We start from the raw sequence: 23,548 nt of genomic DNA, 5'->3' as shown, positions 1-23,548 counted from the left end.
CCCACTTCCGCCAAGCTGGGAGATGATGCCTTCGCGCACCCCTCGGATGTTGTGGTTTAGGCTGAAGCGCACGCGGACTGTCTATAAGACTGCGTTTTACGCGCTGTCTTTGCGCATTAATGTTCTCCGAAGGGCTGTAATGGCGCCCTGCAGATTGCTGAGAGTGGAAGCGCGACATTTAAAACACAGTCTGCCAAATCACAGGGACTTCAATCTTGACTGTGCTTTTAAATAACTAAACTCATCATCATTAAGGACTGTACGATCTAGATGATTGACGTTGTTTTCTGTTTTTCATTTTTCCTTCATGTTGCAGACTGCTGCAGGTCAAACTAACCCTCCACTCACTGGGATGCATTTTTGAGTTGTCTTTAATTGTTTGGAACAATTTGAGAAACAATAGGCTTCACAACTGTTAATAACCTGCACCTATTCTTTATTTTAACATTTAATGAATTAATACAAACACACTGAAAGTCAGTGAGGCAGTGTTGTATTTATTTGTATTTATTTTAGTTTTTATTCATTAAATGAAGCAACCAATCTTCTTATAAATGAATAAAAAAGTATCTATGATGTATGAAAAGATACGTGCTGCAGGCAGAGTATTTCTTTGTCCGACCGCAGTTGAACGCAGCACAGATTCCTTTTAAAGACATAAGAACTTGGGTGTTTTTTGCAATTGTTTATATCCATGTGAGGCTGAGTATCGTTTCTTTGTTTTCAGGTCTGTGAGATATACAGACTCCAAAGCAACGCGGCTGCATTCATCAAAATGACCTGTACCTGACCGCGTTCATTTTCCAAAGCGATCACTGTTTTAATGATGTACAGGCATGATGGATTGCAGCCTTGGAGCCGGACGAGGCCCGAGAAGCCATCTATCAAAAAGTGACAGTTTGGTGTAAATGAACAAAAACAATGCATCAGCTCAAGTTACATCCCACAGTATTTACTACAGCAGCTGAGAGCGAGGAGGCGCACTGCTCAGGCTTCTTCTCTCAACTCCCTTATTTAGTCAGGAACAGAGAGGGGAGGATGGAGGAGACGAGGAGGGGAAGGAGGAGAAGAAAGAGGCAGACGGTTCCTCGACAGATTTCAGCATGGTAAACCCCTTTTGTATTCACACACACACGCACACACACAGTAAACACACACGCACACAGTAAACACACAAAGAGAGTTGGCTATAGCTGCTTTATAAATACATGTCTGAATGAAGGAAGTGAAAAAGCGCCGAGCCTCTTATCTTCTCATAATAAATAAACAGCAACAAATTGAAGATACATCACATAAGATCAGAAGCACTAGCACCAGGGAAACACTAGTATGAATATTTGCAACTTATTAAATCTGGTTTGCATTTGTTTCTGCTCAGAGCTTAAAGCATACATTTGGACGTTGGCTCCGAGGTTCAGACACAAACAAGGAAAACTTGAGTTGTGGCTACTTCACCAACTTGATGATGGACATGCAGCACTGAACCAAAGAAATATAGTTTAATTCCTGATGTTTGTCTTTTGGAAGGTTGTTATGTCTTAATATTCCCTGAGTACAACAGGTGTTTTTGTTTCACTTCAATCATACAGATGTTAACACAAAAAGTGTAGATCTTATATTTATTACAAGCAAAGCTAATTATGATAATAACTGTGATGAACAAACAGTCATTGTATGAGATCAAAATAGCGTACACATTGCTGGGCACACTGAGTGTTCATAAAGAAATCTTTAACCATGTTTTGCTATGATAAGGCCTTTTCCCCCCAAAACATGTAATATGTGTAACAGGGGAGAGAGAGAGAGAGAGAGAGAGAGAGAGAGAGAGAGAGAGAGAGAGAGAGAGGGGAGGCTGCCACACTCTGCTGCCGACTGCATATGCTATTCAAATATATTCATGATGGAAGAAAGATTCATAAAAAGACAGAAAGCCGACAATGTGTAGAAAAATGTTTATTGACCAGTTTCATGGTAGACTCCAACTTAGTGAAGACTGCTGGCACATATACATTCTCATTATACATATGGAACATATCTGAATGCATAATAAGTCTGAATCATAGGTCCTTTAATATTACTTTAAACATACAGTAGAAAAAAAAGGCTGTACAGGCAGAAGAATAGACGATCAGGTATCAGAACAGGAACCCGAGGATCGGCAGGAGCTCGGTCACGTGATGACGGAGGACCACAGAACAACCAGGACTTCATGTGTCCCTCACCCCTCCAATCCGTCTGCCTTCCACTTGCTCTCACTGCACTGGGCCTGGCGTTCATACCTGCTCTTGCTTACACATTCTCTCTCACACACACACAAACACAAACACACAACGCACTTGCTTAGCGTCTGGACAGGTCACCTCCTGTGAAGAGAAACAGTTGACAAATGTAATCCATGTCATCTAATGGCTGTAATGAGTATGTGTCAGTCAGAGAGAATCAGAAGAGTAGCTCTGTAGTGGCAGTTAATATGTCTGTGCGTGTGTGGGTGTGTGTGTGCATGTGTGTTTGTGTGTGTGTGTGTAAGAGAGGGTAGCTGCGCCCTATCAAAGATTGATCGGCGGAACGACCAAATCTGTCAGACGTGATGTCGTAGGAGTGTAGCGCTGGGAGGAGCAATGGGACCAGGGTGGAGGGGATGTTCTGAGTCCACATCCAATTAACTAACGCAATCAGCCATGTAGATGAATGGATTAGCACATAATTGCTTCAGAGGTGGGATCCTTGATTGCATTATTAATGGTGGGCGAAGCCGAACGTATGTTTTGCCCAGATAAGCCAAATGTGTGTGTGGGTCAGCCATGGCGTTAATGGAAAGTGACTGAGAACAAACATGGCGGTTGAGCGTTACAGCTGCTCAATGGTCTGCCTTCCATGGGGTCGGACTTTTAAACACTGGCTGCACTCGATCAGTGATGTCACTGCAGGTGTTTGTCACTTTTTTTCATGGGTATGTACCCAGAGCCCGGTGAGCAGTAGAGACAGCAGGCACACTATTTCATGTATTTCATGTATTTCACACGGCTCGTCATCGCTGGATCCAAGCAAAGAAATCTGAAGAAAGTAAAGCTGTCAAAATGAAATACAAAATGAAACAAGGTTGCATACAACCTCACAGACGGTGGATTATATGAGAGCACAACTTCACAGCCTCTGCAACACGATCTGCAGCTGTTTAATTGACGACAAATGGCCGGTGTACCCGTGGGAGTAGACTGGGGATCACACTGACCAAAGACTAAAAGGACTGCAGACACTGTATAGAAGTATATATAAATGACTTCTACTACTACTTCTCTCTTGATGTATTCCCTCAGTAAACATTGTAAACATGAGTTTATGTCTCAATCTGTAGTTTCAAATCTTCTTCAATACAGCATGATGTTCATTTAGTAAATTATGGACATTTAAAGTCAAATGGACCATAAAGCAGAGGATACTGTAGGGCGGGGCTTACTGTGATTGACAGGTCACTGACACTACCAGAGACTTAAATGGCGTCTCTACGTCAATCCTCCACATTCCAAATATGGTCACTTCCATTCATTGGTTGCATCGGCCGAAATCCAAGATGGCGACGGTGAGATCGCCAAACTTGAGACTTCATAACATCCGTCTACAAGCCAACGGGTGACGTCACCATAACTACGTCCACTTCTTATATACAGTCTATGATGTTGCCCCAGAGTTCTGTTCTTCATAGTTCAATGCTGGCTTAATGGTCAAAGGAGCCGTTTAAATGTTTAAAAAAAACCTTCAAGCACAAAGGGCATATTCACACATTCCACATGTAACGAACACAATTTAAGTTTGGAAAACCCCCAAACTTAACATGAATGCATTTCTTGAGAGGCAGCAGAAGCAAAATGTTGATTCAATTATATGTTACACGCTATTTACGTTGAAATTATCCATCCATCCATCCATTATCAGCCGCTTATCCGGGGTCGGGTCGCGGTGGCAGCAGGTTCAGCAGGCCGACCCAGGCTTCCCTCTCACCCGCAACACTTTCCAGCCCATTCTGGGGGATCCCGAGGCGTTCCAAGGCCAGCCGGGAGATATAATCCCTCCAGCGTGTCCTCGGTCTTCCCCGGGGTCTCCTACCAGTTGGACGTGCCTGGAAAACCTCTAATGGGAGGCGTCCAGGAGGCATCCTGACTAGATGCCCGAACCACCTCAGCTGACTCCTTTCGACACGAAGGAGCAGCGACTCGACTCCAAGCTCCCTCCTGATGTCCGAGCTCCTTACCCTATCTCTAAGGGTGAGCCCGGCCACCCTGCGGAGGAAGCTCATTTCGGCCGCTTGTATTCGAGATCTCGCTCTTTCGGTCACGACCCAGAGTTCGTGACCATAGGTGAGGGTTGGAACATAGACCGACCAGTAAATGGAGAGCTTCGCCTTCCGGCTCAGCTCCCTCTTCACCAGGACGGACCGGTACAGCGCCTGTTTTATTGCTGCAGCCGCACCGATCCGTCTGTCGATCTCCCGCTCCACCTTACCCTCACTCGTGAACAAGACCCCGAGATACTTGAACTCCTTCGCTTGGGGTAGGCAGTTTGTCCCCACCTGGAGGGAGCAATCCACCGGTTTCCGGCAGAGCACCATGGCCTCAGATTTGGAGGCGCTAACTCTCATCCCTGCCGCTTCACACTCGGCTGAAAAACGCCCCAGTGAATGCTGGAGGTCACAATCCGAGGAGGCAAACAGGACCACATCATCCGCGAACAGCAGAGAGGCGATCCCGAGACTCCCGAACCGGATCCTCTCCGCCCCCTGGCTGCGCCTAGATATCCTGTCCATGAAAGTCACGAACAGGACCGGTGATAAAGGGCAGCCCTGGCGGAGGCCAACACCCACCGGGAACGTGTCTGACTTACTACCGAGGATACGAACACAGCTCCTACTGCAGGCGTACAAAGACCGGATAGCCCGTGCCAACGGGTCCGGCACCCCATACTCCCGCAGCACCCCCCACAAAAAACCCCGAGGGACCCGGTCGAAAGCCTTCTCCAAGTCCACAAAGCACATGTAGACTGGTTGGGCAAACTCCCAGGACCCCTCCAGTAGTCTTGCAAGGGTAAAGAGCTGGTCCACTGTTCCACGACCGGGACGGAATCCGCACTGCTCGTCTTGAATCTGAGGTTCGACAAGCGGTCGGAGCCTCCTTTCCAGCACCCTGGCATAAGCTTTTCCCGGGAGGCTGAGCAGTGTGATGCCACGATAGTTTGAGCACACTCTCCGGTCCCCCTTCTTGTAGATGGGAACCACCACCCCGGTCTGCCAGTCCGTTGAAATTATCGAGAATCTAATCTCTTGGTGTAGTATCATGATCTAATAAAATATAGTATACATGATAAAAGGGCTCTTTGTTTAGTTTAGTTTAGTTTAAATCTGTTCAACACATTATAGGTTAATGAGTGCCTTTAATCTGGGCTTTGGTTTCATTGCACATTGAACATGTTTAAGGTGGCTTGTGAGTTTATATATATATATATATATATATATATATATATATATATATATATATATATTTTTTGTTCTTCTTTTTTTCTGCCCTGTGTGATTGAGCCCTTTTTAAAAGGTGTTATCAGTAGAATGCAATGGCCATGTGAGTGAAGTTGTAGAACACATTCTGCAATAGGTTTCCACGTATGTGTTTCAAATCAGATCCTCTGCTGGAGCCTGGAGTGTGTAAACAAGTGTCACATGCATGTATTCAAACTGTGGTTTCTCCCTCTGACGTGAGAGATGAACATGCAAATCCATCCGGCTACATTCACTGCCCCGCCCCTCCTCACCGTGGCAGCTGGTGCACTCGCAGCTATGGATGACGGGCAGGACGACCGGCTCGCTCTCCCCGCTCTCACACTGCAGGCTGAGGAAACGCACCGGGTTGTCGGGGTCCAGGCGGTAACTGCAGCACTCACACACTGACTGCAGGTAGGGCTCCTGTGGAGGAGAGCCAGAGGGAAATGGTTGAAGGAGCTAATTAGGAGATCAGAATATGATGAGGGGAAGGTGGAATGAGAGGAGAAGGAAGTTATGAGAGATATTAAGCAGAAAATAATATTAGAGGGCGGGAAGTCAAGTGAGAAAGGCGATGAAATAGTGTCGTCAGAACTGATATAGGAGGAGAGAAATATATTTCTATAGTGATCAAATCAAATCAAGATGTGTTAAGTGAAGCAGGTGAAGCCACGGAGACTTCTAATCAAACTATGCAGCTTCAGAGAGCTTTTTTTAGCCTCTTTTAGCTAATTGGTTTCATAAACTGGGCTCTCATAAATCCCTTTACAGCCAGCTGTCTTAAGCCAATGAGCTTCCGATGTTTTTCGGTTCCCCCGTGAGAACACGTGGTTCTATAGAGCGGTCACTGAAGGGCTGCTCCTGTACACATCCCACAGACACAGAGCAACATCAGAGGGGTGTACCAGCGCTCCCACTAAAAACAGCTGCTGGGAGCAGTGGGAGTGAACCAGACCGTTAACACTGAAGGCTGTGAAATACAAACAGCGAGCTCAAAGATGCTTTGAACGAAGTTCTTTTGGTGACCTTAAGTGATAAAACACGTTTTTACTAATCAGACAGCTAACACACAATACAAGCACAACATTGGGAACTTGGTGATAATTTGGCTTTTTCTTTTTTTTCTCTCTTGAAATACAAAAACTCAGCCTTGGTGTTTTGCATGACAGAAGGTAGCTTCTTGGAAGTAGTTCTCATGTGTCCAATTAGTGCAGGCGGAGACCCAAAGAGCAGAGCGATTGGTGAACAGTACAATGGGTGACGGTGGTGCAGAGTGATGGATAACAGGAGGAGGAGGAGGTGAGAGGGGCGAGTGAGCAGAGGATCAAAAACACCTCCGACCTCTGTAAACTTATTAGTGCTTCACAAACTTTGACGGGTCTGCAGCGCGTATGTGTGTGTGTGTGTGAGGACGAGCATGTGAATCTCGTGAATGCGAAAGGGGAAAAGTCTCTGCGCCCTGGTTGCCACAGTAAGAGGAGGTAATGACACATTTGGCTGAGCCGATGTTTATTTTTGCTAATCTCAAGAACAAAGTCACCATGGCGTTGAGGTGATGAGCTCGCTGCTTCACAAGAAAAAAAAGGGAGAAACTGAGAGAACCGCGAGCTGCTGTTGAAAACATCTGTGTTTGGATCCCTTTGACTCCGTCGTGAGGACGTGTGGACACGTCTTGATGTCCGTTTATGAAGTTAATGAAGTGGCAGCTGCGTGAGGCCGCGTGTTCGACTTCTTAACACACATCGGAAAACAGCCAGACAATTTGGCTGCCCAGTGACGGCATTGTGGAAACAAATTAGAGATTTAGAAAAAGAAAACGTCAGCCATTTTTATCCCTAATTAAATGAATATTGCAGACATTTCTGATGATGTTCTACACGATTGACCAGAATTAACTATGCAGCCCTGATGAGCCATTTGCAAACGATTATAACTAACAGTTTTCTGTGTGTTTTTCTGTGTGTACCTCCAGGATGACATCGGTCCTGGACAGACAGCGTCCTCTGCAGGAGCTGACCTCCACGTTGTCAAGCCAACAGTCTCCCTTGGTGATGTTCCTGACCTGCACATAGCGGCGGCACTCTGGCACGGGCTCGCCTGGCGGAGGGAGGAAGCGGGTCAGAAGGAGATTGGATGGATCAAAGTGAAAGGAGTAAAAAGACAACAGACAGAGCCAGAGAGGTCCTCCCAGAGAGCACGGTGACATTGCCGAGTTCCTGCAGCGTGTGACGTCTGCCCCACTGGGAGAGAGATTAAAGCCCCATTGTGGGTTAAGTAATGTAATCTCTCACTAATTGGGCACTGCGGCACTTGGTTTTTAGCCTCCTATATAATTAACTATAGGACATTTGAATCAGATGAAGTGGTTTAAAGGTCACGACGTGGAATTAAATCAATGTGACTTTGTTTGGGATTTGCATTTTTCACAACAAGTAGTTTTTCAATTGGTTCCATTTGTTTTAGGATGAGAAATCATCGTCAGTTCTCACGGTGGTAATGAGCCCGGGTTTAAGATGCAGCGATGTCTATGTTTTCTCGTGGACTTTGGGATGTGTTTTCCTGCACCAACCTGGAAACTGCCTTCTGCAGACTGGACAGCAGCTGCCCGGCTCCTCCACCTTGACCTCCTCCTGAGAGAGAGGGAAGACGTAACGTTAGCATTGTTCCGTGTCCATGAACACATAATGCAAAGAGCACCCTCCGGTTCTGACGAGTGAAACCAAGCCAGAAGTGTCCGAAAACATAATGGCCACCAGGGGGCGACTGTTCTGGTTGTATAGAAGTCTATATAAATGACTCTCCTCTCTTGATTTATCCCCTCAGTAAACATTGTAAACATGAGTTTATGTCTCAATCTCTAGTTTCAAGTCTTCTTCAATACATCATGATGTTCATTTAGTAAATTAGAGTCAAACAGACCATAAAGCAGGGATCCTGCAGACCAGATAATCACCATTTATTTCAACCAATTAATTACACATTTAATCTTTTGTGAGAATGTCAGCGCAATACTTTTCAAATGTCAAATGTCACGGGGTCACTATAACAGACATTAAATTACGTTTCACAGACTGTAAGAGGTGAAGGAATTCTCAGCCGAAAACATTAACAACTTTGCCATTTTGTAAAAATAGGCGACGCAGTAGTGAATCTATTTCTAGGCAATCTAGCTGATCATTTCACATCATTGACCTCTAATGACTGACAGCTGCTCGTTAGGGGAATCTTCCAGTTAAACTTTTGAGCACATCATAGCACTGTTATGAGATTATCATCTGAAAAGTATCTGAATCAAGAACTCCGGGATGCGGGGGCTTTGAAGTAATGGTCCGTTCAGACTTGGAAGCTAACATTAGCTCCAGCAGCAAGTGCAAAGACAACCATGAAATCTACTTAGGATAAAGTTATCTTGAGACATTCGTCTTCGAGGACTTATGGACAGCTTTGACTAAGTGAGAGGTCACATAAAACACAAAGGCTTTCATCATGCCAATATATGTATTCCAAATATGGTGAATTATGTTCATTGGTTGTGAAAAGGACAAAAGCCGACCCTAGAGACAATTAATACATTCTCCAAAAGAATGAAATGGACAACACAGCCCTGGAAATGGATGGTCCTCCCAGGTGGACTTAGACAACATATCCTAAACAAGTTTTAAAATATGACCATTGTCAGCCATCTCAATATATATTCGTATAATGTTCGGCATAGCTTAGCATAGAGCATCCTAACATTAGCACTTAGGGTTAGCAATAGTGGGGAATGCCAGAACAGAACACGTTGAAATTAGTTGGAAATTAGTTAAAATTCATCTTAGATTAATTCAATAGTAATCCATCCGACAGTTTTAGAGACTTTTCACAAACAAACTCAAATGTGAACTTCATGGTGGTGCGAGAGGAAAGACGGCTACGAATGTTCCAAAATCAACCAAGACGGGAAAAGGACCAGAAAAAAACTAAAAAGGACGCAAGACATAGCAAACTAAAAATAGCAAGACAGCACTATGAGGACACAAAAGGACAGAGACAGAGGGAGCGCAGCTACAGAGGAAGAGAAATTCAGAACAAGCACGGTGTCCCGTGGTGTCCCTGTCTGAGAATAGCTGCTGTTAGCATACTGAGTCACGCACACGCACACACACGCACACACACACACACACACACACACACACACACACACACAGTCTGACAGCCGGCTTGAGCACCCACACCAACACCAGACTCAGCTCACCCCTGAAACTTCACCCAACTAGAAAATCTCTCTAACGAGCACACACCGTTTCACCCCGAGGACTTCTGCTTCCTCTCTGCACCGCCGCCAGCCCTCCCTCAGGGATGGAGGAGCCCACTCACTTAAAAGGGTGGGAGGTCACGAAGTCCTATGAGTTATGTGCGTATGCGTCTGGAGGTGGAAAACGGTATGAAATGTGGATTCCTTGTCATTTCCGATGAAGGGGATCGTGGCATTTAAAGTAAAGGGTGGTCAGATCTGTGTCATCTTTAGGCCGCGAGAGGAAGATAATAGCTCTGTTAATGTGTCTGGCATATAAAAAAAGAAATAAGAGGAGTCAGTGTTTGGGAGGAAACTAGTCTGATGACTTTTATCACCCGATATGACAATAGAACCTTTCATCCGTCAGTTTGATAAGGGCCTCCCGGTGGAGGCATGTTGGGAGATTTCGTTTTATGGTCAACTGTAAGCGGAGTCTTAAATAACAGAGTACACTGTCAGGAACCAATTCGCAGCCTGTCAGGAGAGGGAACACTGGGCATTAAGTGACCTTTTCATATTGGCCCGGTAAGAAGAGTGCTTTCACTGAGGCATAACTTAACTTGGTGCAGCGATGGGGAGAAGAGAGAGTTACACACCGAGAGACTCTCCAGGGACACGGTGCCCCGATGTTCCACCAGTGTACACCACAGGTGGAACGTTCCGTCCACTGTTTACTGTGTGCAGCGCTCTGTGCAGCCCACCGCTCTCTTTGAAGTTACGGGTGTCCGCGGGATGTATTTTTTAACGGAGAGAAGATCTTTGGCTCGCTTTCCATTTCCAGGGTTAGTTCACCCAAATGACTCAAAAACACTTTCTCTTTTTTGAGACAAGAGAATCAATCAAAGAAGAACAAAGAGCCACGTGGGAATTAATTCCTTTTAAGAGTCAGTGGGAGAGTCTTTTGACCAAAGGAACACAGAACATTCACTTCAAGTGAAGAGGGGGAAGGAACCACATGAGAACACTTCCCTTCAGATTTTTTTTTAAAACTGTAGTCTTTGGTGGGGAAGGCACTTATTTTTAAAAGGCCCTTTTCATTAGAAATGTTAAATTCACTCTGAAACCATCATCATGTTAATGAGACAGAAATCAATGATAATATAAATAATATTGTTGGCTGGCTGAAAGTCTGAAATATCTCAACTATTGTTGTTCCATAATCAGGTCAAATGTGTCCAATATTTTGGCTCATGATCAGATTCCTGCAAAACCAAAGTTATCCTCATCTTCTTTGGTGCTAATTAGCAAACGTCCGAGTGCTAACATGCTAACCTCCAATGCTAACCAATGTGATGAACGTGGTAAACATTTTTGCTACAGAGCAGCTTGTGTGCCTGTAGACTCTTTTTCTTAAATTCATTTTCCTTAATCACCAATGAAATGTGGCACAGAGTTGAGATAAAGGAAAATAGTTTCATTCCTCTGAGATGATACAAAAGATGATTAGTTCAACATTATCAGACCCTTAGCCTCTTTTTTTATATCTGATGGACTGGATATAATCTAAAAAGTTCCACCTGTCTCAAAACGTATTCATATTTAATAGTTTCCCTTCATCTGCCTCTAGTTTCTACAGACTACATATACATAATTGACCACTCAGCTCAGCGTTTCAGGCGAGATGACCAGCTGTTAACCACTCATACAGAACAGGCACGAGTGAGCAGTATGCGATGAAAGACTTAGTCACTTAGTTTTTGGTCACCAGCAAAGACAAGCATGCACTTGTACCCAGAATCCCCAATGCATGCCGATCCAATTACCAACACCATATGCATAATGTTGTTGCAAAACAAAGTGACTTGATTAGTGCTTAAATATATACAGCAGCCATGACACTTAATTACGTTTAACAAGGAGACCGGGATTGAGTGTTTCATGGGAGGTGCACGGTAAAGGACTAAGTGTAGGCTTGTGGGAGGATCCGCCGGTCAGGTATTGATCTACTTAGGCCGGCGACTTGCAGAAAACATCCCACACATTCTTGAGGGAGCAGAGCATTTATTCCCCTCGCTGGCGATAATTGAGATGTTTGTGACCAACAGAGCTGTGTGACCTGTAACGGGGTAGGAGTGGACTGATCGCACCTCTGTGTGTGAACCTTCATCTCTCGCCTACTTGCAAATTGGATGCAGTAGGCGTAAAATAAAATGTAATGACAGGATGCCCACAAGGAGTCGCAAGGGCCATTTGGAGAAAGAGATTACTCCGTATAGAGAGGTAGCACAGAGACAGTTATTACAGTTCTTATGCTCCTCCTCCACTAGTACATGTTAGTTGGTACCTCGGTCGGATTGGTCATCCCTGACATCTGGAAAGCATCAGCATCGCTCTGTTTTCATTCAAACAGCCATGATAACTAAGGTGCTTAGATATCAAACCTCCGTACTTAATAGATAAATCACACATCCCATAATGGATTGGCTTTCGTAGGGGAGACTGGTTTCCAGTGCCATGCACCTTACTACTTACTGTCATGCACTGCAAAACCAACTGGAGTTAGAGACACCGTCCTCTTAGAGACTTTACAGTTCTACTTTTGGAACAATATTTGTGGGCGTTTCATACAGCCTACGTACTAGTCTGTGCATAGAGTTGGAGTAGAACGAACATTAAATGATTGCATAATCACCGCAGCAGGACGGTCAGGGCAGCGGCCATTTTTATTCATGCGGCTGCTGCTGCAGAGGCTTCTTCCGTATAAAGCGACTTGCGGCATGTGATGGACTCACCGGGACTAGCTCATGCTGGCGTGACGTGTAACACCACAGCGATGGCGTCTGGTGTGTGTGTGTGTGTGTGTGTGTGTGTGTGTGTGTGTAGTCCCAGTCACAGACATCGGCTGTGTCACAATTCAGCAGCCGATCTGACTCTGTGACCCACACTGACGGCTTAGCGCCGAAGCAACAATGCGCAACAAACTTTATGGACCACTGACTGACGCTGTCACCATACAACAACAATCACCATTTTATTTTGAACAAATCAAATGATGCAATCCTATACTAGTCTTATATGAGTCCATGTCTCTGTGATAGGATGTTTGGGTGACTGCATTGTCTGGTTATGGTATTGTACAGTACATGTGTATCGTACACGGGATTAACTGAATAAATACAAGTTTAAAGTTGTATAAAATGCTGATATATTGTTGTACCGTTCCTACTGAGCAAGCTGTTCCTTTAATATCTCTGGGTATATCCAGCCACTGAGAACATGATGCAAGAAACACATCTTTAATGTAATATTCACAGGATGCCTTCCATAATCCAGTAAAGTGTCTTGATTTTTCTGGTATTTAGGACAAGCCAAAAGATATTCATACTTGTGTGTGTGTGTGTGTGTGTGTGTGTGTGTGTGTGTGTGTGTCTCTCACCTCATCACAGTGGAGTGGCGGACATCTTAACTGGCACAGTTTTTTCCCGTTGACACAGCGACACGACAGACAGCCCTCCTCCCATTCTGATCCTGCCTGGCTCACACACACACGGACACACACACAACTTTAGAAATGCAGGTTTGATAAAGTGCAGCATCTATATTTTCAGCTAAACCACTAAAGCTCTGGCTGCACCCTTGTGCATAATTTAGGTTATGGAGGCCTATTATGATGCTGTAATTATGGCAACGCATTATACAGACTACATTATATATTTTCTGTATCCATTAGCTATAGAAATCATTCAAAGGCACCAACTAGGGAGTGCCATTTGGCCTAATAGTCATGAGGTAGTTGGTTAGAAAATTATAGAGAAAAAGAAAAAGGATGGTGAAAGTGAGAGACTGAACTATGAATCCAGTAATGAAAGCAGAAGAGGGACTGGTGAGAGATAAAGCTGAGGTATGGGAGAGGAAAGAAAGAAACAAAGAGAGAATGAAAGGCCTGAAGAAGAAAGATCAAGAGGGAGAGGGGACGGGACCTCTTGTCAGCATGATTAATTCTTATAATCCTATAATATTCCCTATTTCATAAATAATTCCTGGCAGGCTTGCCCAGTTGAGGTCCCAACGCTGGCTTTCTACGGCACTTCCTGCATAATGGATGAGGCTGATGGCTGGAGAGGCAGTGTGGTGTAGTGTGGCCCGTGGGGCATGTCACTCATCTTCTAATGGGCCCTTCTCTACGAGTAAATAATACAATGGGAGCGAATTGGACGGAACGTAAACGCCACGCTAACGGTACGGTTCAGATGCACCGCACAATGAGGCGGGACAATGGCGACAAGCTGCAGTCAGCTGGGCAGCAGATGTCGGTTGACTTTGGGTGCAAGCCAGTCTGTGTGTGTGTGCGTGTGTGTGTGTGTACCTCCCGCTGGATGCCCTGGTCATGGCAGGGGCAGAGGGCGGGGATGACACAAACGCCCCCGGTGTCGCGGTAAAACCCCTCCCCGCACACGCAGCCCTCGGCGGAGCGGCTGCAGTTGACAGGAGAGGCGGAGTAAATGTCCCGGCAGCTCCGCTCGCACAGCATAAGCTCCTCCGACGCGCTCCTCCTCCACTGCTCCCTGTCAGGACACGCTGGGGGAGAGGACAGGAACAGATAAAAGAAGAGGAGGCAAGGTGAGACAGGAAGATGGTAGGATGGAGACTTGAATGAGAGGAGAGTCTCATAATGATACATTGGTGGGGGAAAGGGAGCACAGGTATCAAAAGGTGTTTCTCTCTTTAAAAAACATTTTATAAGTTAATAACGTCAACACCAATTAACCATTTGCTAAACCCCTCCCCCAAACGTCAGTGGTCCAATTGCAACGTAGCAGGCATAACTAGGCTTGACAGGCCCAGTTATGCTTCTCCACATTCCCAAGTAGACAGAGCTGTAGTCAGAGAGCAGTCTAATAATCCCACTTGCACGGCCAACTACTGGTGACAGTATGCGTGTTAGTCCTCATCCTGTCGTCTTTCTTTCTGTTTGAAAACATGAACCAGTAAGATCAACAATCAAACAGGTGATATGATAAAAATGAGGAGGACAAACCTCCTCTAGGACATATTTGCAGAGGATGTTATAGTGAGCCGACTGAAGGAGGTGCAATGGTCCTGCGACAGATTATTTCTCAAGAAGCCTTTCTTTGGAATTAAAATGTGACAAAGACAGAGGGTATGTGTATTGATTTTGGACGACCCCGTCAACACTACAATTAAACGGTCAGGATGTAGAAATCGTTGAGCCGCACAAGCACTTGAGGCATTTTAATCAATAATAAACTTAGCTTTGATTGTAACAACAAAAAAATCCAGCAGCTCCTTTTTTCTGTCTGAGGGAGCTGGCTAACTTCGGTGTTGACAGGTTCCCGATGACTCCCTTGCCTTTCTGTTTCCACCCTTTTAAAAATGACACGTTGTGTTTAATTGCCTTGTCTGTGTTTTTGATTTTGTGTTATTTCTATTTTGACTGCTGCACAAACCAATTGTCCCTCTGGGGACAAATAAAGTTCTGCTTGATATGACAAGCACTTTTTAATGAACTGTTACAATATTCACCTGTGAGCTGCTTTGTCGCAGTTAATTCCCCACTACGATAAACAAAACATCCCCCATCTCCTCTCTTCTCACTCACCACAGTCGGGGGCCGTGCAGGACTTGGTGCGGTGCTCGGGGCCCTCGCACGGGGCCCCTCCGTACCGGCTGGGCTGCAGGATGAATCTGGTGGAGCTCTGTTGCCCCGTGCCACAGCTCGCTGAGCAGCGTCTCCACTGGGACCAGCTGGACCACTCGCAGCCCACTGGAGGGAACGGCAGGAGAACATCGTCACACGTAGCTCCATGTTAGCTCTTGCTCAGCTGGCCCACATTAAAAGGACAATTACACATATTGACCCCACAGCACCACCGACTAGAACTATTGCTGAAAAAGGCAACAGAACCAAAACAATGTCATCAAACAATATTTTCATTTGTGTGTAAAATTCCCCCAAAGGCAGCTTGCAATATTTAGAGATTTGGATTCAGAGACCCCTCAAGCGTTAAGCAGAAAAAAGATCTCACACCAAATAAAACATGTGTGTATCATTCCTTCTCTTCTCTACCCTCTTATGTGTTATCCAGACTCTGACAGGAACAAAGTGAGCTTTCCCAAAACACTTTAATTGAACAGAAATTACATAAAACAAAACAAAAAACCTGCACAGCGATGTGCATCTTCTCACTGGCTGATTTACCTGCTGAATTCATGCACGCTCAGCAGTTTAACGTGAGAATGTGTCTTACTTTTGATGTGCACTCAGGACAAGGAGTAGCACATGTGAGAGGATGGTTCATGTGAGGAAGTTACCCGATTGCAAAATGAATCCCATACTGTGACGTCAGTAACAGACGATATGCTCACGACGACACCTACAAGGACTGCCAGGGTTATGTCATGCTGTTTATTGTATTTACGTATTCTTTTTCATATTCTATTTAATTATGTGTGTTACTGAGCTGTTTCTAAATGTGTATATTTACACTGACCACTGTTGACTTCATTAGTACATGACCTGCTGTTTTCACGTAAATAGAAACCTTTTCCCCGTTGAATCTTTTTCTGAGCCTGATGAGGCGCTGAGTGAGAATCAGTGTAAAAAAAAAAAGATCCTCATTGTGAGTTTACAGGCTGATTGTGCTCCTATTACCTCAGGCACTTATTGTTCTTCTGACCTAAATGTAAGTTCTATTAAAGGCTGCGGGAGGGAACAATTAACACTGTTCTTGGCCAGAGTGTGATCCCCAAATATCCAATGTGGAGGTGTTGAGTAAAACGATCAACTCCCTTTCACTACGACCAAATCCAGAGGAGAGAGGAGGCGACCCTGATCAAATGATGACCAATACAAATTGTCTTGTGAGGATATGAGAGGTTGCACTCTGCTCCCTCTTATCTTTCATCTCTTTCTAGATGGCATCACGTGTTTACCTAACAAAAACCCCGTAATGGCCCTGGTGGGCCGTGATTGATGTGACCGTCGCTCAGGTATTCGAGCCAACTGTTGCAGCAGCTGTTACCAACTATAGATAGGTCGACATGTCTATCACGGCCCTGACGGTCCAACCAGAGACCACCATTGTTGTTGCCGCTGCTTTCACTGATGAAGTGCGGTTGGGTAAGACCGGCTGGGGCGGAGCATCACCCACCGTCACAGAGCTCCGAGCTGCAGTTGAACGCTCCTCTTTGGCACACACTGGAGAGAGAGGGGAAAAAGCAAGACGGACATGATTGAACACTGATATTCCATCACGTCACACACGTGAGCGCCGTCTGACTTATTGAATGAGGATCAAGCCGCACAGCGAGGAAGACGAGATGACTTACAGCACGTCTGCTGCATGCCAGACTATCTATTACAGCAGATATCGCAGTACCTAACCAGATTGTTGCTGACTGTATGAATGAAATTCAACTCTGCCGAGGCTCCACAACACTTTCAAACATTTACTCAGAGATGATTTGAGAGGGATTTTAATTTCAAAGTGTCCTTGTCAAATGCCTTGGGATAGTGTGGTACATTCAGCACAGATGAATCAGACCACAGTGGCACAGCGGTGCTAAAGCATCACAGTCTGACTTGGTTAGACTGAGTAAAGGGTCCTGGTCTAAAATAACAAGGTTTGTTACGTAACTGGGATAACTATAGTAAGTACGTTGTGTGAGTACCCATGAACCCCTGTGGTCAAAGGCTTTCACTTCAGTAAAATGGAAAGTCACATATTTTAGGTTTTGTGCTGTAAAAATCCCCTAACCAAGTAGTTTTAGTTGCCTAAACTTAACATAACTTCAACCATAGTGGTGGATCAGAAAACATATCTGACATTTTACTGAGCTAGACATGGGACATTTTTCCCTTCAGCATATTATTGTTTAGTGATTATTGTGTAAGAGCAGCAGCTTGATGCATTTTGCATTACATGTTGTAAGACCTTACAACCGTTGTTATCAAGGAAATAAAATGTATTCAATAATAAACGTTACAGTCGCATACTGTCCCAAGTTGGTATAAACCAGAAACCTAGATCATGAGATCGCACAAATAAAGATACACAAATGAAAACGTGTTTTTAAGCTATTGTAGAGACACAAGTGCATGACTCTATTGTGAAATGATGAAAATCTAAATTCATTAACCTTGTTGCAGGACAGACTCTTTATTACAGTATACCTAAAATTATTAATAAGGTGAATTATTGTCGGGATATTGGGAGGACAATTAGATTGAACAGCCATTGTTATGAATGTGCCAAAAGAACATATATAAATCATCATAGTGCATTAGTCCACACAGTCGGTACATTAACTCATGGAAGTCAAGTTCAAGTTCACTGAACGCACACAGCCATAACTCCCCATCCACTCAGTTTGGTGCTGGAAAACACACACTTTTTAATGTTGTGCTCACCTTTGTCTGCAGCCAGTAAGATATTTATGGAGTGGAGTTTATTATCAGTGTATCTTCCTCACAACAATCTTCTGCTTTTGCCCGTTAGCCACCATTTGAGGCAGAGGTGAAGCATTTTTTTTGACAAAACATGCAATACTACTTGCAGAAACTGCAGCAAGGTGTGAATAATGCAACAAAACTACTGCTTGATTTGAAGTTTTATGCATTGAATATCCAACATGAAATGTGTTTCAATGAAAATGGGGTATGATGGAACCTGCTCCAGAAGTTGTTGTTTTTTATAGTTTGTCTGCCATTTACAGGTTGAGCATGGCTTTAGTCCCGTAAGGACCCTCCTGCATATCATTCAGAGCGTCCAGCCTCTGAACTAGGACACACAAAGCTACGAGGGGTTGACACCGTGTATTACCATGTGTTGCACAGGTGATGGATGGCCGTTCCAGGTGGCAGCCGAGATTCTGTGACCTCCTCAGTGCTGACGTTCCAGCGTCGGTGGCCGGTCGGCAGGGACAGCGGTGAACAGGGACAGTCGGCGAGGGACACACAGGAGCCTTCGTTCAAAACCTACAGCATGAGGGACACGGCGAGACGAGGCGGAGCACATCTTATCAAGGGGAAATGTACTTCCATCACATATCACAGTATCCCACTTTGCACATGCACACACACACAGTGTACAGACCTGTCCAGGAGAGCAGCGGCACCCGGGGGTGCAGGGTCCAGGTAAACACTGAGTGTGTGGCCACAGGTCCTCACAGGTATATGGACAGGAACCTGAACAGTCACTAAACACCTGCCCGCTGGGACACTCTGCAACACACAGACACATAAATACACACTGAATTACATCATATATATATATATATATATATTTTAATACGCAGACGTCCGTGTGGTTTTTTTCCATGCACACTCTACAGTCTATGTCTTGATAACAGTCTCAGACACATTTGAGGTCACACCTTTGACTGCATAACGCTAGGAATAAACCAACTTAAAATACCACTCGTTAGAGTTCTTATGAGTTGCTTGGCAACCACTCAATTTAAGAATGATATTGCTTGGTAGAAATATATTCAGCTGTGTGTGTGTGTGTGTGTGTGTGTGTGTGTGTGTGTGTGTGTTTACCAGGCAGGCAGCTGTTGGTGTTACAGACAGTGTGCTGTTCAAGCGGTCCAGCGCAGGCCGTCCCGCCCGGCTCCGGCTCTCTGAGGACCGTCTTGTTCCGCACCGTCGAGCCGCCGCCACACGAGGCGCTGCACTCGGTCCAGGGTGACCACTCGCTCAACCAGCATCCCGCTGGAGGGAGAGAGGGAGGGAGGGAGAACACAGATGGAAAACTGACAGGTGCTAACACAGAACACTTTCAGGAAGTTAAATGTGCCCTTTTTAGCCCCAAGTTGAATTAGCGTGGGCGCTTGCTCCATGTGAAACCTGGACATGATGGCAGGTCGCAGCGCCCGGTCTGCGTGGTGTCAGCACAGGAAGGGCCGCCCTCTGTGTCCTGGCAAAGGCGCGTCCTCGTCATCTGGCCGCGTCCACAGGAGGCGGAGCAGGAGCTCCATGGGCTCCAAGGCTCATAAAGCGGGCACTGCAGCTCGGTGCACACCAGAGTGCCGTTCTCACACACACTGCAGATGAAAGGGTGTTTGGAGAATTGAGATAAAAGCTGCATCTCCTGCTAGAAATATCTGTACTCTGGAGACAAATATACCAGACCCTAAACGCCTTTTAAGTCTGAAAGTCTGCTATTAATGTGAGACATCCTCTCCTAATATTACAGACCAATTTGGACACACTTTTCTCCATGCTCATATGTAAATGTGACTTTTCATGTTTAAAAATAAAATGGACCCAATGCTGTTCCCACCAGGTGTTGCAGTCCACAGAAAGCTCCTCTTCAGGGGTGAACTCCAGCGTCCCGTTGCCTGATGGGATAGCACAGCGACACTCTGTCACCGGCACACAGTGGCCGTCCTGCAGCAACCGTCCCTTCGGACACCGACAACCTGAGAGATGAAATGTGAAACGGGAGAAAGACGTTTTGCCTTGTGAAACCAGCCAGCTACATATTCACTCTAACGCTCTACTAAGCTACTGTTCATGCTAGCGGTCAGGGGTTACCTGGGTGACATGCTCCCTGGAGACACTGCACGTGCTCCCATAAGTCAGTGCAGCTGCGAGGGCATTGATTGGCACAGCTCTCTTGGTAAGTCCGCCCCCTATCCTCACAGCGCTCACCTGCGAGACGCGGAGAATTAATCTTTTCCGCTTTTCATCAATAAAGAGAGAAGCGAGGAATTGGAAAGATTCAATTGGCATGCAACTAAAGTCTTTGAAATAAAACCTGAAACCACAATCTCCTTTTCTTACTTTCTTACAAAAGTTTGGGGTCACTTATAAATGTCCTTATTTTTCAAAGAAAAGCACACTTTTTTTTATGAAGATAACATTAAATTAATCAGAAATACACTCTATGTTGTTAATGTGGTAAATTACTATTCTAGGTGGAAACGTCTGGTTTTTAATGAAATACCTACATAGGTGTATAGAGGCCCATTTCCAGAAACTATCACTCAGTGTTCTAATGGTACATTGTGTTTGCTCATCGCATAGAAGACTAATGGAGGATTAGAAAACCCTTGTGCAATTTTGTTAGCGCAGCTGAAAACAGTGATGCTGGTGAGAGAAGCTAGGAAACTGGCTTTCCTTTGAGCTAGTTGAGTATCTGGAGCATCACATTTGTAGGTTTGATTACACTCTTAAAATGGCCAGAAAAAGAGAACTTTCATGTGAAACTCGCCAGTTTGTTCTTGTTCTTAGACATGAAGACTATTCCATGCGAGAAATTGCAAAGAAACTGAAAATCTGTCTGGGTGACCCCAAACTTTTGAAGGGTAGTGTAGGTGTGGCGAGTCGGAGCAGCTGTACCTGGGCAGAGTCCCGTGTTGCAGCCATGGCTCTGCGTCTGTTGGCTCTTACAGCGGGGTCCTGGCGGAGAGGCCAGGGGCCGCCTGTAGCGCTGCCTGACTCCGCCGCTGCAAGGCTCCGCGCAGGCTGTCCATGCGCTCCAGACGCTCCACTGACACAGATCTGTAAGGGGTAGACTGAATACCTTCAACCACCGGCAACTCTGTTCTCATCCTAATTAAAAGGACTGTAATCATCACGCCGGCCGCTGCATTAGCCGTAATTGTTAATTGATGTAATCATCATCCGCGATAACAAAAGCGTGCTTACTGTTTATGGACTTATGTGCAAGCGTACTCGAGATGTCTGATTTATATGTTCGAGATCAGAGTTGGTTCATTTCATCCATAGAAAATGGAAGCTTCCTGAGCAGTTTAGGATATCTGGACTAACTATGATGAAGTGTAAGATTTCACATGCAAATCAAACATAAGGTTCACCAAGCATTGGTGGTAATTCAGAGACCATTCATATCCAAAGGGGAGGGGCCGGAGAAGAATGGAGGGATGGTAGAGTTGACTCATTCCACACACACACACACACACACACACACACACACACACACACACACACACACACACACACACAATCCAATCAACCTTACAGTGCGTGTCCCCACAGAGACCGTGACATTAAACTCTTCCTTTCCTTCAAGTCTCTTTTTCCGTTTTCACTCCTCAGGGAAATAATGAGAATAGAGTGGCGAGGATGCACATTGTCATTTTTCACTGTGGATACCAATCGCAAGCTGTAAAACTATCTCCTGATGGTGACTGTTAATCTTAAGAGACAGGAGGAACAATGAAAACCTGTCCCGACACTTTTGATTTGTTTCTAGAGATTCAAAATCTGGTCTTTGTTTTCTGTTTTCTATGCTCCACAAACCATATATTGCAAACTGAGTGTTTCTGGCACTCTCCTAATCTGGTAGGAATCTTACTTGCAAGATGGCGACTACTTTGTGTTTATCTGTAATTCCCCATCTGAGTGAACCAAAATGACGACAACGAATCGTCCGACCATAATTACGTGCACAACACACAGATTTACGTGACCATATCAACCACTCATCAAGCAACTGTAAGATTGTGTTGAGAATTAAAGTAGATTTAGAAATACCTGAACATGTAATCTTTAAAAGGTTAAAACACCGTAATAGCGAAATATCAAACTGCTGCCACATGCTGACGGGAAGTGGGTTGGAGCAAAACCGTCCCGTTAAAAAGAGCAACTGGAGTTTGACAAACGCTCTTTTTGTCCTTTTGGACGAACACCGTTACCTCTGCAGATGTTGGCATCTGGACAGAGCCTCTCCTCCAACAGAGGTTCTGGACATTGGATCTCCTCCTCTTTAGAGACAGGGAGACCCGAATCCAGGTCCAAACAGGCCCGGAAACGCCTCTGGATCGAGACCATCTTACTGCCACTGAGGACTGCTGCGTGGGAGTTGTTGGGCTGCAGGGAGGAAGACGGCACACAGGGAGAGCAGGGCGTCCACTCTGACCACTCGCTGAGGATGACTGAAGGAAGGAAAGAAAAAGGTGAACAGGATGATGATTGCGTCATTCAACCATGAGTTTATATACATTACTGTCATTGCCCTGCTTTCTTACCTTCACACTCTCTCATGTCACACTGCAAAGTTCCATCATGGCAAAGGCTGGATGACAGAACAGCCAACAAACACATTAGAATCACAATATGTCAAACTGAGTCATAAACCCTGGACAGACAGACAGTGTTTCTCAATCGCTCCGTCTTAGAAAAGGGGAAAACTACTTTGCTGTCGCAAGGGGACTGACACAGAATACATTAGCCCCTCTGCCGGAGCTCCATATGTTAGTAACAGCCAGGGTCTAACCAGGTGCTGCAGCCGATGGTGACCGTGGCCCCCTGAGGGACCGTGACAGCTGTGGGTTGCTGGCCTGAAGCTTGCTGCTGCAGGTGGACGCAGCCGCACTGCTCTGCAGGAACACAGCTACCGTTCTGCTGCAGCAGGTCCTGGAAGGGGAAACACATGGTTGGAAACAAGAGCTGATGCAGAGAGAGCTTCTTTTTAACATATATATGTAAAGACTCAGATGGAGAGTTGGTGGAGACAAAAATGTTAATGAGAGAGAAAATATCAGTCTTACATTCTTCAGGTAAAAAATAAACACATCTCCAAATGAAAATGTTGTTGCTAGATGTGTAAATAATAAATGTTGCCATGTCAATCTTGTGTGGCCAGAACTTGTTTTCACTGCCAAGACAAATCTGTTATTGCAGGCCTAAGTGTTCTCAATGGCGGTACACTGTAAACCTAATCCACGGTTGTGACATTACTTATGGTAACTGCCGTGTTGCACCTCTGGTGATCTGCTTCCTGTTCCATATTTCATTATCTCCCCTCACTGCT

The 23,548-nt window shown here is 45.2% G+C and overlaps 1 protein-coding gene across 1 annotated transcript in view; it reads right to left on the bottom strand.

Moving 5' to 3' along the window:
* Nucleotides 1–3,144: 3,144 nt before the first annotated feature.
* The window catches only part of sspo (SCO-spondin), a gene marked incomplete at both ends in the record, with an annotated part of 77,845 nt that continues 57,441 nt past the window's right edge, over nucleotides 3,145–23,548 (bottom strand). The window contains 18 exons of the mRNA XM_079234466.1: nucleotides 3,145–3,215; nucleotides 5,800–5,950; nucleotides 7,494–7,624; nucleotides 8,097–8,157; nucleotides 13,183–13,278; nucleotides 14,113–14,324; nucleotides 15,367–15,531; nucleotides 16,919–16,965; nucleotides 18,590–18,744; nucleotides 18,863–18,990; nucleotides 19,309–19,479; nucleotides 19,615–19,811; nucleotides 20,051–20,189; nucleotides 20,305–20,421; nucleotides 21,112–21,273; nucleotides 22,431–22,670; nucleotides 22,764–22,810; nucleotides 23,012–23,151. Coding sequence (XP_079090592.1) covers nucleotides 3,145–3,215; nucleotides 5,800–5,950; nucleotides 7,494–7,624; nucleotides 8,097–8,157; nucleotides 13,183–13,278; nucleotides 14,113–14,324; nucleotides 15,367–15,531; nucleotides 16,919–16,965; nucleotides 18,590–18,744; nucleotides 18,863–18,990; nucleotides 19,309–19,479; nucleotides 19,615–19,811; nucleotides 20,051–20,189; nucleotides 20,305–20,421; nucleotides 21,112–21,273; nucleotides 22,431–22,670; nucleotides 22,764–22,810; nucleotides 23,012–23,151 — 2,430 coding nt within the window. The remainder of the gene's footprint in view (nucleotides 3,216–5,799; nucleotides 5,951–7,493; nucleotides 7,625–8,096; nucleotides 8,158–13,182; nucleotides 13,279–14,112; nucleotides 14,325–15,366; nucleotides 15,532–16,918; nucleotides 16,966–18,589; nucleotides 18,745–18,862; nucleotides 18,991–19,308; nucleotides 19,480–19,614; nucleotides 19,812–20,050; nucleotides 20,190–20,304; nucleotides 20,422–21,111; nucleotides 21,274–22,430; nucleotides 22,671–22,763; nucleotides 22,811–23,011; nucleotides 23,152–23,548) is intronic.

The sequence above is a fragment of the Taurulus bubalis genome (genome assembly GCF_910589615.1).
Source record: "Taurulus bubalis genome assembly, chromosome: 18".
NCBI classification, from domain to species: Eukaryota; Metazoa; Chordata; class Actinopteri; order Perciformes; family Cottidae; genus Taurulus; species Taurulus bubalis.
Note: the sequence above shows the minus strand (reverse complement) of the source record. Positions and strands in the feature narration are given on the sequence as shown.